Here is a 15,144-nt window from a genome sequence, read left to right as displayed (position 1 = left end):
GTAGAAATGCAGTGAGTAGATTTTTTTTCCTCCACGAGTAGTCGAGGACAGACTACAGAGATGAGGAGCCATTCCTAGACGGCAATTCCCGTTGTCCATCCCGTCCCACCGGGGTCTCGAGCAAACGCATGCCAAAATCTACCGTTCGTTTTACCGTGGCTTATCATAAACAATTCTAAATTTTTAATTAAAATAGTATTTTTTTTTCACACAAACCCAATAGTGCTTTTTCACGGACCAGCATCAATACCTAACACACCATCTCCCTCCGTCCCTCGGCTCACTGCCCCTGCCCCGTGCGACCCGACCCGAAAAGTCCCACCAGACAGACAGGCCTCTTGCTCGCCGGAGATCTCCCACTCGCGCGGCCCCTCGCTCCGCGACCATGGCCTCCGGGCAGGACTCGTCGGGCACCACGCTGATGGATCTCATCACCTCGGATCCGTCGGCCACCTCGACTGCCGGGGCGTCGTCGCAGCAGCAGTCCTCCTCGGGCGTCGGCGGCTCCCTGTTGGGGAAGCCCGTGGCGCCGCCGGCGGATCGCAAGTCGAAGAAGGGGACGCTGATGCAGATCCAGAACGAGACCATATCCGCTGCCAAGGCGCTTAACCCCGTCAAGGTCCTGCCCCAGCGCAACAGGAAGAAGAAGGCGCGTCCCCTCCCCCTCTCCCCGCATCATTTTCATCCTCTCTTCATTCGCATTCCAGTCTCATGCTGTAGTTTATGCTTCTCGTGCAGCCCGTCTCCTACGCGCAGCTGGCCCGGAGCATCCACGAGCTCGCCGCGACGTGCGACCAGGTTCGTCCGGCTGCTGCTTCGGTTTGGTACTTTGGTTATAATTGCATGATGCTAGCTTGGATCTGTTAACTTTATCTGCTCTTCTGCTATGCCTTTTGTAGAAAAGTTCCCAGAGGCAGCTTGTAAACAGTGTGTTCCCCAAGCTTGCTGTGTACAATTCCGTGGATCCTTCGGTGGCTCCATCTCTTCTCATGGTAAAGCTTTTCCTGTGCCCTTCTCGACTGCTTGTTGCTAAGTTGTGTAGGTAGAACTTAGATCACTCACAGATTCGCGCCAGCTATGATAGCACCGTAACGGCGCGTGTTAAATTATAGTTTTGGTTAACTTGATTCACACCTTTGCATGTCTTGAACAGAAATTAGGTACTTAAATAAATGTGTTGTACAGAAATCATATACTTAGCATAGACCATGGTCATGATAACCTTTGATATTATTGACTACTTGAGGTATTTTTCTCTCTCATTACTTCGACTCTCCTTTGCGTTTGCAGCTCCATCAGCAATGCGAGGACAGAAATGTTCTGCGCTATGTATACTACTATCTGGCCCGTATACTGTCAGATAATGGTTCCCAGGGTTTAAGTGCTGCTGGTGGCATACCCACACCCAATTGGGACGCTCTTGCGGACATTGATGCTGTCGGGGGAGTGACACGAGCAGACGTTGTACCGAGAATAGTTGATCAGCTCTCAGCGGAATCCTCTAGTGACGATGTTGAGTGTATGCCTTTATACTATCTCAGTGTACATCAAAGTTATAGTATGAAAAATGTATTTCTAATCGTACATTTTGCCACTTATTAAAAAACTTGAATATTTCACAGGGACTGCTTCTTAATTGAACCAAAGTTACTTGCCTGCATTTCTTGCTTACTTTTTTCAAACCTAACTCATGATCTATTTTCTTATTCTCTTGTTGGGAATTGGTTTCCTCTTGGATTTTTTTGAAGCATTATCATAAGAACGTATATTCCTGGCAAGTCCTGCATAAGAAAATCAACTATACGATCAAATTTATGAAATGCCTTAGTTGAAATTTGAAATATGAACATTTTTGGTGTGAGCAATAAGAGTTTCACAGTGTCATGATGAAAGGCACAGCAAGACAAAGTTTCTAGGCCAATCTAAAACAATTAATGTTTTAGTCCTTTCCCTCTTAATTCCTTGTTGAATGTCGTCGCTTTGTTCCTCATTGTTCTTTATTATGGATGCTGGTCCTTTGAAGTTCATGCGCGGAGACTTGCTGCTCTGAAGGCCCTTACCTCCTGTTCCACTAGCAGTTCTGAGATGATGGAAAAGCTAAATGAAATTGTGTTTGGCATCTTGGAAAAGGTTGGCCATCCATAATCTCAGTTGTTCTTTGTACAGTTACATTAGTCTTTAAACTACTTTTCTTAGCTCCTTTTCTGTTTCCCTGGTCTGTGGCACTAAAGTTGACAGTGTTCTCTCCATGATATATCTGGATACTTTCAGGTAGCAGATACTAAACAAAAACGGAAGAAGGGTATTTTTACTAAGCAAGGTGGTGATAAGGAGGTGCTGTTTCGTTTCAAGAATGTGCATTTAGTTTTGGTGCTGCTAAGTACTCCTGTTTGTATATAATATGAACTATCTTACGGTGTCTGGATATTACCATTGTTGACCTTGCTAATTATAAGCATTGAAAAAGCACCAATTGCTACAGTGTGCACTTAAACTTGCAGCTCACTATTATCTGGCTAAGATGATGGGCCAACTTAATTTACTTGACCTGAATATTGCGAGTCTTATGTTCTGAACTCAACCTTGTGACACTTTTATTTTATTTGCACAGTCTATCGTACGTGGTAATTTGCAGTATGCTTCTCTGAGTGCACTGAGAAGGCTTCCACTTGATCCCGGTAATCAACCATTCCTCCACCGAGCTGTGCAAGGGTGAGTCTGGACTTAATGTGTTTGTAAAACTAATTTTACCACCTTGTATTCTGGACCTTGTTTATTTTACAAGTTCTCAACTATTCAATACAAGGGATAGAAGCATTTATGGTTTCTTGTCTTTGGTTGTCTTTATAAATGTGAGAAAAACCAATATTGATGTGACTTCTGAACCAGTTACTGATTTTAATTCATTTCTTCTTATGTCATATTTCTGTACTCAACTATCTATCAGGATGAAAAGTATGATCAAACATCTACCTGTTCTATAAAAAATCGATCCATGTATGCAAAATTTTACTTATGTATGAACATACTGTTTCATATTCATTTTCTTGTCATTTTACTTGATACAACTGCAGGATTGAATTTTCTGACCCAGTTGCAGTCAGACATGCATTGTCAATAATATCTGAAATTGCTGCGAAAGATCCACACTCTGTTGCAATGGCATTGGGTCAGTTTCCTCACATACTGCTAACAATTGCTCACATTGTCTATTTTATTTTGACATGCAGAAATTACGTTAAAAAAATTGACATGCAGAGAGAACATATACCATTATGGTTTAGAATACTGTTGATCTTTCGTGCACTGAAAACAGTAAATACTATCAATCCAAATGTAACAGTAGAGTTCAGTTGTGATCCTGATATTTTTTATGTTTAGTCAATTTGTGATGAGTCTTGTTTCATTCCATTTATGTGGTTTATAATCTCTTGTATGGCTTCATTTTATGCAGGCAAAAGTGCACAACCCGGTGGTATGCTTCCTTTTCCTTAAGCATCTTTTTGTTAGTCTTTAATCATTTGAACACAAACATATTCTAAAGTGATTTCAGCTAATAATTTATATCTTTCTCCTGTCCATGATAAATGTTTCAAACAATACACTTTTCAGGAGAAAGCAAGCAAAGCAAGGTTCTAACTTCTAAATAGCTAGCTTTAGATTAGCTATAGGTAGCTATATTTTGACGCTTTGACACTATGTCACTAGTTTGCTACAGACTCTATTTAAAATGCTGAGCAAAGCAATTCTAGTTTTCATTTGATTTGAGTTACAAGAATCAAGATTTTTGTGCAAAATACATATATACCAATGACTTTGGTATTGTGAAGTGAATATCCTAACTGCTCTTCATAAAGAAAAGCTGGACCAACGTAGGAGAAACTAGGTGGCTTTATATTATATAAGAAGAAAACAAGCACCCAAATGAGGACTCGGACTTACGTGGTTTAGGCATACATCTACACCCTCAATCAACGGAGCTAGGCTCAGTTCCTACTGCTCTTCACAACTATGCCTTTAAATATGTTTACTCATTGTCCTACCCGATTATAAGTAACATGCAGAGGGCAATATATCTTCTTGGCCGTGTCTCAAGTATTACATGCTCTAAATAATATCAGGAAAAATATCGTATATAACTTTGTGTAATATCTGGTTACAACAACAACAACAAAGCCTTTAAGTCCCAAACAAGTTGGGGTAGGCTAGAGTTGAAACCCAGCAGAAGCAATCAAGGTTCAGGCACGTGAATAGCTGTTTTCCAAGCACTCCTATCTAAGGCTAAGTCTTTGGGTATATTTCATCCGTTCAAGTCTCCTTTTATTGCCTCTACCCAAGTCAACTTCGGTCTTCCTCTGCCTCTCTTCACGTTACTATCCTGGCTTAGAATTCCACTACGCACCGGTGCCTCTGGAGGTCTCCGTTGGACATGTCCAAACCATCTCAACCGATGTTGGACAAGCTTTTCTTCAATTGGTGCTACCCCTAATCTATCACGTATATCATCATTCCGAACTCGATCCTTTCTTGTATGATCGCAAATCCAACGCAACATATGCATTTCCGTGACACTTATCTGTTGAACATGTCGTCTTTTCGTAGGCCAACATTCTGCACCATACAACATAGCAGGTCTAATTGCTGTCCTATAAAACTTGCCTTTTAGCTTCTGTGGTACCCTTTTGTCACATAGGACACCAGATGTTTCGCCACTTCATCCACCCTGCTTTGATTCTATGGCTAACATCTTCATCAATACCCCCGTCTCTCTGTAGCATTGATCCTAAATATCGAAAGGTATCCTTCCTAGGCACTACTTGACCTTCCAAATTAATATCTTTCTCCTCCCGAGTAGTAGTGCCGAAGTTACATCTCATATACTCAGTTTTAGTTCTACTGAGTCTAAAACCTTTGGACTCCAAAGTCTTCCGCCATAACTCCAGTTTCTGATTCACTCTTGTCCGACTTTCATCAACTAGCACTACATCGTCCGCGAAAAGCAATACACCAAGGGATGTCCCCTTGTATGTCCCTTGTGACCTCATCCATAACTAAGGCAAATAGATAAGGGCTCAAAGCTGACCCTTGATGTAGTCATATCCTAATCGGGAAGTCATCCGTGTCTCCATCACTTGTTCGAACACTAGTCACAACATTGTTGTACATGTCCTTAATGAGCCCGACGTACTTCGTTGGGACTTTATGTTTGTCCAAAGCCCACCACGTAACATTCCTTGGTATTTTATCATAAGCCTAAGTCAATAAAAACCATGTGTAGGTCCTTCTTCTTCTCCCTATACCGCTCCATAACTTGTCTTATTAAGAAAATGACTTTTATGGTTGACCTTCCGGGCATGAAACCAAATTGGTTCATAGAGACCCGCGTTATTGCTCTCAAGCGATGCTCGATAACTCTCTCCCATAGCTTCATAGTATGGCTCATCAACTTAATTCCCCGGTAATTAGTACAACTTTGAATATCCCCTTTATTCTTGTAGATCGGTACCAATATACTTCTCCACTCGTCAGGCATCTTGTTCGATCGAAAAATATGGTTAAACAGGTTGGTTAGCCATACTATAGCTATGTCCCCAAAGCATCTCTACACCTCGATTGGGATACCATCCAGTCCCATCGCCTTACCTCTTTTCATCCTTTTCAACGCCTCTCTGACCTCAAATTCTTGGATTCTCCGCACAAAGCGCATATTGGTGTCATCAAAAGAGTCATCCAACTGAAAGGTTGTGTCCGTATTCTCACCATTGAACAAAATTCAACTGAAAGGTTGTGTAATATCTGGTTACAGTGACCAATTCTACTGTCGATTTCTCCCAGTTCTATCTAAAAGGCATTACCTCTTAGATTGTATATAATTGAGTCCTTCCTCTTTTGTTAAATCCAGTTATGTTGGAGTTTCTTCTTTTCACTTTGATGTACTTATTTGTGTACAATATCATATATCATTGTTCCAAACTGAAACAGGAGCTCTTCAGGACATTCTTCATTTGCATGATGTCTTTGCCAGGGTTTACCTTGCAAAGTTGTGTCATTCAATATCCAGAGCACGCGTGTTGGATCGTAAGTGAATTGTTTTGTGCCTGACCTGAATTTATACGTGTGATTTGTGATACAAATCAGGGTGCATGCATCAAATTGCGGTTCTGATCATATACAATTTATGCAGAGAGGCCTGACATAAAGTCACAGTACAGTTCCCTCCTTTATCAACTTCTTCTGGATCCCAGTGACAGGGTCTGTTTTGAGGCCATAAATTGTGTGTTGGGAAAAGGTGACAACACAGAAAGGTACAATGATGCAGAAGCATAGCGTATTGTTCTGTTGTTCAACAGCTTATGTCCATATTTGGAATGTAGTTTTGAGAAGCTTTAGTTTTAGAACAAGAGATGTACAAAACCACGGTGTAGAAAAAAAGAGGTCTAGAGTGGAGTTTCTAAAACTCCTCCAAAAAAAACTCGACCTGCGGGGGGTTATGACGGCCCCCGGGTTTTCCCTTTAAGAAGAAGATCTTCTCACACAGATCGAGAAAACCCCCGAACCCCTGCCCCCATCCTGACGCAGCGGTATCCATTGCCCTGTGAGAACCGGGCCGGGCCATAACTGCGCTTTGGCACATGGGGACGGGCAAGGGGATTTTTTTAACCTCAGCCTGAAATTCGCTCCCACGGGGAGTCGAACTCAGGACCTGAGGAGTGCCGCCGGATCACCTAACCGTTTGAGCTAGACGCCCTTTGGCTAAAACTCCTCCAAAAAGACTAGTTTTAGCAATATGTCAATACCATGGTTTTCAAAACTACAAAGATTGTTACATCCAAACACCTTATGGTTTTCAAAACCCAAGTATTTCAGAAACCATGGTATTTTTCTAAAACAACAAAAATATTTTGAATCTAAACAGGGCCTAAGTCACTAATGATGCAAAGTATATTATATTATCATCATATCTTGCAGCACGGAGGACAGAGCTGGTGGATGGATTCGGTTAACTAGAGAAATTCTCAAATTGCCAGAGGCCCCCTCTGTAGCATCAAAGGGTGTTCTGTCAAAATCTAGTGAAAAATCTTCAAAAGCAAGGCGCCCTCAGCCTCTCATCAAACTTGTAATGAGAAGGTGTGTTGCACCTTTTTAAGTCTGCACAAGTGATTGATCTCTCCTGATTCCTTTACGCAGCCCCTGGTCATGGATGCTTTATTATTTGTTTCTTATTCTCAGATTGGAGAGCTCATTCCGTAGCTTCTCTCGTCCGGTTCTTCATGCTGCTGCAAGAGTAGTTCAGGAAATGGGCAAAAGTAGAGCAGCTGCATTTGCTTTAGGTGCATATGATGAGGGGGCCAGTCTTAATGTTGAATCTCTTGATTCTGATCTTGAGAATCCAATGGCTGAAGGTATGCTGATGTTATCATAGATTTTAAATATATGTTTACACATTCAAGTACTCTTAGTGTTAACTAAAATCCTACATCTTTCATTTAATTTCGCACTGAGTTGCTTTGCAATGCTTTTTAATGCAACTATGTGACTTTTCATGTTTATGCTGTAGCTACCCGAAAGCCTAATCCTCTATCCAATGGTCATGGTGGAATGGACACAATAGCAGGATTATTAGCATCACTAATGGAAGTTGTGCGGACAACAGTAGCATGCGAGTGTGTATATGTTCGAGCAATGGTCATCAAAGCTTTGATATGGATGCAAAATCCACATGAATCTTTTGAAGAACTAAAATCTATCATTGCATGTGAGCTGTCTGACCCAGCCTGGCATTCCTCTCTCCTGAATGATGTCCTACTAACCTTACATGCTAGGTTCAAGGTATTGGATCCCTTTCAGTGTTTATACTATATATGTAGTTCTAAATTTGTTGACATTATTCTCAGTACATTGTTCATTTTTGCCATTTTAATTCGTCTATTATCTGCTTGTGCCTGAAGGGCGGGCCTGGTGCAAGCGGTAGAGTCTTACCGCCTGTGACCGGAAGGTCCCGGGTTCGAGTCGCGGTCTCCTCGCATTGCACAGGCGAGGGTAAGGCTTGCCACTAACACCCTTCCCCAGACCCCGCATAGAGTGGGAGCTCTCTGCACTGGGTACGCCCTTTTTTTTTATTATCTGCTTGTGCCTCAAATAGTCAAATCACATTTAAGATTGCAAGCATATTTTCTTGAACACGATTAGAAGCAGATTCAATTGTTCTGTAGTGGCATTGAGTATTTAATGATTAAAAGTAACATTGTTTTTAAAAATGATGGTGCGTTTTTATGTTGTTTTTTTATCGGGACATAGGATATATTTCTTTTCAGAAATTTGTTTGTAATTTTTCTATCTCCTTTTCATGCTCCCATTGTTTTTTATGGTTCTTGCACTTATCCTTCTGATTTTTATTAGTATGTTCCCCTTTACCTGATTGCATGATTGACGTATTCTTCTGTTTGTCTTACATGATAGGCAACCCCTGATATGGCTGTGACTCTGCTTGAGATTGCAAGAATTTTTGCCACTAAAGTTCCTGGAAAGATTGATGCTGATGTTCTACAGTTGTTATGGAAGGTAGAGCGATAGACCTTTTTTCGTGAAGCAGTTTCAATAGCATTGAACCATCTACAATTCTATTATGCAAAGCTTTCATGTACTTGTGTATATGCATATAATCATTAGTTTCTTACACATTTGATGTTATGTTGGTTACTTTTTTTTCTTTCTAGAATGAACATGCAAATAATAAAAAAAAACAAAATTTGCCTACCAGACATGCCTTGTAGGAGCAGGACCAGATGGGAAACATACAGCCTTGGAAGCTGTGACTATAGTTCTTGATCTGCCACCACCTCAGCCTGGTTCAATGTCTGGACTCACTTCTGTTGATATGGTATCTGCCTCTGATCCAAAATCTGCAATGGCACTCCAAAGATTAGTTCAAGCTGCTGTAAGAACAAAATTTCCACTTGGTTAATTTTAAATTGAGCTTTGACTTTGAAACAACAACAGACTGATGTTTGGCCCATCAACTATCAGGTTTGGTTTCTAGGAGAAAACGCTAATTATGCTGCATCTGAGTATGCCTGGGAGTCCGCAACGCCACCCGGTACTGCACTAATGATGCTAGATGCTGATAAAATGGTTGCTGCTGCAAGCTCCCGTAATCCTACACTTGCTAGCGCTCTGACGAGGCTTCAAAGGTGTGCATTTAGTGGAAGCTGGGAGGTAGGGCCGTTTGCAAAGGACTATTCCTTTTCTTTATTGTTTACAAATACTTGGCGTTGTTTACAAATACTTGGCGATATGGGGTGAGATAGTATGACATCTTATTTGATGCCTTTCTGTTTTTTCTCGATTGTACTGTTAAACTTGTAGATCCGTATTGCTGCTGTCCAAGCCCTAACTACCATTGCAATAAGGTCTGGTGAACCTTATAGACTGCAGATATATGAATTTCTTCATGCTTTGGCTCTTGGGGGTGTGCAGTCAAACTTTTCAGAATTGCAGTTAAGTAATGGGGAAAATCAAGGTGCCAGTGGTACTGGTCTTGGATCTTTAATAAGCCCAATGCTTAAGGTCCTAGATGAAATGTATAGAGCTCAAGATGATCTTGCCAGGTATATTTGACATTAAAACTCCTCATGGTTGCTCTATAAAATGTCTTGAGGTGGCCTCATTTTTTTATTCTTTTTTTCTGTCTTATTTTTGCAGAGATACTCGCCATCATGATAATAGCAAACAGGAATGGAGTGATGAGGAACTTAAGAAACTTTATGAAACCCATGAGAGGCTTCTTGATTTTGTTTCCTTATTCTGTTTTGTTCCAAGGGCTAAATACTTGCCCCTTGGTCCTACCAGGTATGTACTATTGTAATTATTAAAGGGCAGTCATCTTCTACTCCCCCTGTTCCAAATTATAAGTCGCCTTGACTTTTTTGGTACATTCATTTTGGTATGCATCTAGATATAATAATATGTCTAGGTACATAGCAAAATGGATGAACCAAAAAAGTCAAAGCGACTTATAATTTGGAACATAGGTAAGACTCTAGACTCTACCGCTTGCACCAGGCCCGCCCTTCAATTTGGAACATAGGGAGTAGATAAAATTATTGTTGACTTGAAATCTTACTTCGTTGCTGAAATTGCCTAAGGAAAAACTTGACCAACCTAGTAGGAACTAGGTGGCATTGTAAATAATAAGAAAAAGGACTTGAACCTGGTTGGTGGGGGTGTACATTCGCACCGCCCACCAACTGAGCTAGGATCAGTTTCTTGCTAAAAATTGTCTAAGAACTAAATATTCGGTTCACCAGTCACAAATGAAGTCTAGAGCCTTGTGTCATCATACAATAAATGAAAGGTACATTAACCTGATCAGTCTGGATCACTTTCAGTTAGGTGTGCTTCGCTGTCCAGAGGCTCTGGTCCATGTTGTTGGAAGTATGCCAAAAAATAGGCCCTATTGATATAATATAACTAGATACATTTGAATCAAACTAAGCAGGTATTAATTTACGTACTTAGTTTTATCTAAATGTATCTAGTTGACCGTGCATGTTAAAGTAATCCATCACAAGAATCAACATTTTTCTAATAGTTCCTGTGCGCTTGTGCATAAATGGATGCCTCCTGTTATTTCTTTTGCTGGGATACATTATTTTGTTAGTATCCTATCTCTTGATATTAAGTATGTTCAACTGTATGGACAGTGCCAAACTAATTGAGATCTACCGCAACCGTCATAACATAAGTGCATCTGGTGGTCTAAGTGATCCTGCTGTTGCCACTGGAATATCTGATCTTATGTATGAGTCCAAAGAAGTACAAAAAGAGACCAATACTGTCCAGTCTGGGATCGATCCCGATCTGGCAATGGCCTGGGCAGCAGGTTTGGAAGACGATGGTTGGGCAAACAATGCTCCAGCTGTGGATAAAGTAAGATTCTTTGTTGTGTTTTGTAAATCACTACTGTTATGTATCGGCTTTCTACCTGTTTGAGGCCTATTTTTTTAGGAAAATGGCTTTTTTCTATGAAAAAGGAAGATGACTTCATTTCTTAGTCATTTCTGGATAATTACCCTTTTCTTCATTGAATGAGCTTAATTTGGGAGCGACAATTTTTTTTAGCCATTGTCATTGGGACTGTTTGATTGAATTGTAGGTAAAGGACTTCCTTGCTGGTGCTGGAACTGATGCTCCTGATGTGGATGATGAGGAATACATGAACTCGAGGCCATCAGTCGGCTATGATGATATGTGGGCTAAGACAATTCTTGAAACATACGATGCAGAGGTAAGTATTGCTACACATGCTCAATGTAGTTTGCTCCACATGCTTCCTAAATGTGTACAGATAGTTAAGCTTAGCTAATCATTCATTGCAGGAAGATGATGGTAGGTACTCTGGTGGATCCTCTCCCGAATCAACTGGTTCTGTTGAAACCTCCATATCGTCCCATTTTGGAGGCATGAACTATCCATCACTGTTTAGTTCAAAACCGTCAAGCCATGGGGCCACACAACAAACGGTATATTCTGCTGCATCTATGCTATGTTTATTTCTTTGGTGTTGTGGAGGGGAGGGGGTGCTAGAAAACATGTCTACTTAACATTGTTGTTGTCTGAGTTTATACAAAGCAGACATTGTACTGTACAATTTAAAACCATTTTACGGAATGGATGGATATGGTTCCTGATAGGTTTGCCTTTGTTTCAGATACGTGAAGAACCACCTTCATATTCGACGTCAGTACTACAGAGGAAGGAGTCATTTGAAAACCCCCTTGCAGGGCGTGGAGGACGAAGTTTCGGATCCCATGAGGATGAAGATAAGAGTTCTGGTAACCCTCAGTCTGGAAAAGCTTTGTATGACTTCACAGCAGGTGGTGATGATGAGGTACGAGGGTAGCAATCCTTTTTGTTGTTTGTCTTATAAATTCCTGAAGTGATCCTTCCATGTTCAGAGCTTGATGGAATGTTGGTTCTGAAGTCTGTCTTTGTCCCAGGGTAAAAGATGTTTATAAGTGATTGAGTGTCTTTACTATTGGGAAATAATTGTTATTAATGTATTATTTTAACTATCCAGTTCAGTGTCAAATATCTCCAAAAAAGACAAAGAAGCCTCTTTTATTTTGAATGAAAACAAGAGAACACTTGGTTAGGTTCAGTCCCAAGTTGGAAATTGTTTTTTTGGGGGGACCCTCACCCATCAAGCTAGTCTTTAGGGTTTAGGCTCAATGCCATGGTTAATTGTGGGTTCCGGTGGCCTGGTGTGGCACCAACTTCTATAGATGGTGATCTGGGTTGAATCTGCTTGCACTCTAACACGCTTATTCATTATTCATGTACATTGTTTTGTTTTTCAGCTGAGTTTAATCACTGGAGAAGAAGTGGAAATTGAATATGAGGTCGATGGTTGGTATTATGTAAGTTCCCATCTCACCATAGATTTTACTAGTCTTTGATTTCAAACGAACAGATTTTAAAGTTGGCGATTATTTTTGTGTGCTCAGGTGAAGAAAAGGAGGCCTGGAAGGGATGGAAAGATGGCAGGTCTGGTTCCTGTTCTGTATGTGAGTTCATGATAACAGCCGTGTGTATCGTTTCCCACACTTGTGGAAGCTATTTGGAGTTCATGAGCTTAAGAATGGCACGTGGGAATGCTCCAGAGAGATCTTTGCATAAACTTGTGTCCCTAACGTCTTATAGGCACATGGCCTTGTGGAATGTCATATCCAATCATCTTGGGGTTCGTATGATGCTGCAACGCTGTTCCTGGGTGTTGATTTGTCTGTACCCACACCACGAGTTCATTCTTTTTTTTTTTTTTTTTTTTTTTTGCTAAGGTGGACACTTACTTTAGAGGTTAACCGTTCATCTGTGCCATTTTGCTGCTGTGTTCACGAAGGCAACTTCGTCGTCTCCGGTGCATGTTGTGCAATATATATTTTAGTCAAATTGTAGAGGCATCATTTCCCCGCTCTTGACCATTATTATTTTGGTCTTGTGTATGGCGTGATTCTGTAAAGTAGTGTTGTTAATCTTGTGTATATTTGTTTCCGGATGGCTTATGGAGTATACAATACAATAGTGAATTCACATGCAACATTGTTTGTTTACTCTACTATTTTTCCTATCATTGATCTAAAGCCGCAGTTTTGTTCAAGATCAGCAGGCTAAAACTTGGTACCGAAGTCTGGGACGGCACCAACATAATCGGCCTGCTCGCTGGGTGGTTTCTGGACTGATAAGCCTGATTGGTGTTGGGTTTGTTGTAAAAGAAAAATAATGTTGACTGAAAACAGACTGAATGCTAAAATCTTGACTTACGGGGGCCTGTTCGCGGCTGCCGCTTTTCCAGTCGCGCTACAATGTTTTGCAGCAGTTAAAATCATTTAAAAACCTGCTGCAGCGAACTGGACCATCGGTAGATGATGGAGAAAGAACGTGATTGGACCAAAAGTTATTTTGAAAATATGGTTTCTAGTGTCTACCTTAGCAAGCATGAGTTGGAATTGGAGCTGCGCTAACGTTGCTATGCTCCTGGCCATTTTTAGCCTGTTCGCTTGCTCGTAAATGATCGTAAATTTCCAGCTAGAAACAGTGTTTTTCTCTCACACCAAACCAGCTAGCAATAAATAATCCACCGAACAGGCTGTTTACCCATTTGCCTTTGGAAATGTCGCCCTGTCGGGTCCGTGTCGCCCTGCACAAGGCGGAGCATTTCTTTGCTCGCCTGTCCCTTGCTGCCGAACTCCTTGATCGCGACTTGCATCAAAATAGCCGGGTCAGGATAACGAAGAGGGCTGCCAGGTAGGCAATTTGCTGATGTGGCAAATAAGGAAAGAGAAGAAATCCAAGAAATTAATGAGCTATTTGGCTGATGGTTTCTACGGCTGATAAGCCGGTTAAAGCTGCTTTATTCACTGTACCATGACTGATAAGTTAAGCTGAGAAGTTGAAGCGAACAGAGCTTAAGTCTAACTAAAAAACTTGGTCTTTACGGTTATCGATGGACAAAAAAAACTACTGTAATAGCGTTGGAAGAGTAAATATAATTTCTATCACTATTTATGTCATATGCTATAGAAAACATTGCACTGGAAATAATAGTTTGTTGGTATGCTATAAAAACTACTGGTAGTAGAGTGTCTGACTGGGCAGTGGGTAGCAAGTAGGTTGGTGGGTATACGTGCACGTCTTAAGTACTCTCTGGCATGGCTCATTTAAAACAGCTTCACCAATAAAGTTAAAGTCGGTGAAGAAAAAAAAACTGATTTTTCTCGACTTTTAGTTTATTTTAATCCTAGATTATAAAACGGCTTCATGCTATCATGCCTCAATTTATGTAAAATAGATGAAGCCGAATTCGACGTAAGCCGTGCTAGGCCTTACCAAGGCAACCCACCGCGGCCTGTGAAGCAGCGCAGCGCAGAGCGGAAGGGACAGGGACAGCAACCGCGACGTACGGATGGGGAGGAGCGGCGGCGAGGCGGCGGGGAAGAGGCAGCAGTTCGGGAGCATGGAGGAGTTCTGGGGCTTCTACCTGAGCCAGCACTCCAAGCCGGGCACGCGGCGGTGGCACTTCCTCGGCACGCTGGCCTCGCTGGCCTGCGTGGTGCTCGCGGCCGCCACTGGCCGCGCCGCGATCCTCCTCGCGGGGCCCGTTCTCGGGTACGGCATGGCGTGGTACAGCCACTTCTTCGTGGAGGGCAACCGCCCTGCCACGTTCGGCCACCCCGTGTGGTCTTTCATCTGCGACCACCGCATGTTCGTGCTCATCCTCACCGGCCGTATCGACGCTGAGCTCGCCCGCTTCCGCGTCCGGCCGACGCCCGACGCCGCGGCGGCCTCTACGCACCAGGACTGATCCGTATCCTCGATGGCTCGATGCTCGTCTGTTACGCGTATCGTGTTTGAAGCTAAGGCCTAAATCAATCGATTACCAGCAGGCAGTTCCTACCTTCTTCGTGGTAATATCTGTATCAATAACCATTTCAACCTGTTCTACAATAAATACCATGTTCTTGCTTTCTGTGATTGGTCTAATCTTATCAACTCTTTCTGTTCGGTGTGGTTGAAGGCAATTTCAAAACGACATAGAATTCTCACCTTGTTTATTTTGAAGGTTTGATTGTTTCTAGAGCCTTA

The 15,144-nt window shown here is 41.8% G+C and overlaps 2 protein-coding genes across 2 annotated transcripts; both read left to right on the top strand.

Annotated features, from left to right (window-relative positions):
- The first annotated feature begins 291 nt into the window (after positions 1–291).
- On the top strand, positions 292–13,101 carry LOC136535950 (uncharacterized). Its single transcript, XM_066528399.1, has 25 exons — positions 292–649; positions 739–798; positions 900–992; positions 1,291–1,519; positions 2,024–2,130; positions 2,272–2,334; positions 2,612–2,712; positions 3,075–3,169; positions 3,455–3,475; positions 5,983–6,078; positions 6,185–6,305; positions 6,970–7,128; positions 7,231–7,403; positions 7,559–7,830; positions 8,461–8,562; positions 8,762–8,938; positions 9,028–9,216; positions 9,367–9,608; positions 9,703–9,849; positions 10,704–10,929; positions 11,156–11,287; positions 11,379–11,522; positions 11,711–11,890; positions 12,360–12,419; positions 12,507–13,101. The coding sequence occupies exons 1-25, from the start codon at positions 386–388 to the stop codon at positions 12,576–12,578; spliced, it is 3,525 nt and encodes a 1,174-aa protein (XP_066384496.1). The 5' UTR covers positions 292–385; the 3' UTR covers positions 12,579–13,101.
- A 1,281-nt stretch (positions 13,102–14,382) lies between these two features.
- Positions 14,383–15,028, top strand: LOC136540893 (uncharacterized). Its single transcript, XM_066532932.1, has one exon. The coding sequence runs from the start codon at positions 14,465–14,467 to the stop codon at positions 14,861–14,863; it is 399 nt and encodes a 132-aa protein (XP_066389029.1). The 5' UTR covers positions 14,383–14,464; the 3' UTR covers positions 14,864–15,028.
- Positions 15,029–15,144: the final 116 nt, after the last annotated feature.

Source organism: Miscanthus floridulus, chromosome 2, assembly GCF_019320115.1.
Source record: "Miscanthus floridulus cultivar M001 chromosome 2, ASM1932011v1, whole genome shotgun sequence".
NCBI lineage: Eukaryota > Viridiplantae > Streptophyta > Magnoliopsida > Poales > Poaceae > Miscanthus > Miscanthus floridulus.
This window is presented reverse-complemented; position numbering and strand designations above follow the sequence as displayed.

Excerpts from the sequence above, each read along its gene's own strand:
- LOC136535950 (XM_066528399.1), top strand. The coding sequence starts at position 386 with ATGGCCTCCGGGCAGGACTCGTCGGGCACCACGCTGATGGATCTCATC. Across the intron at positions 3,476-5,982 it reads CAAAAGTGCACAACCCGGTG|GAGCTCTTCAGGACATTCTT; the intron begins GTATGCTTCCTT and ends AAACTGAAACAG. Across the intron at positions 11,523-11,710 it reads ATGGGGCCACACAACAAACG|ATACGTGAAGAACCACCTTC; the intron begins GTATATTCTGCT and ends CCTTTGTTTCAG.
- LOC136540893 (XM_066532932.1), top strand. The coding sequence starts at position 14,465 with ATGGGGAGGAGCGGCGGCGAGGCGGCGGGGAAGAGGCAGCAGTTCGGG.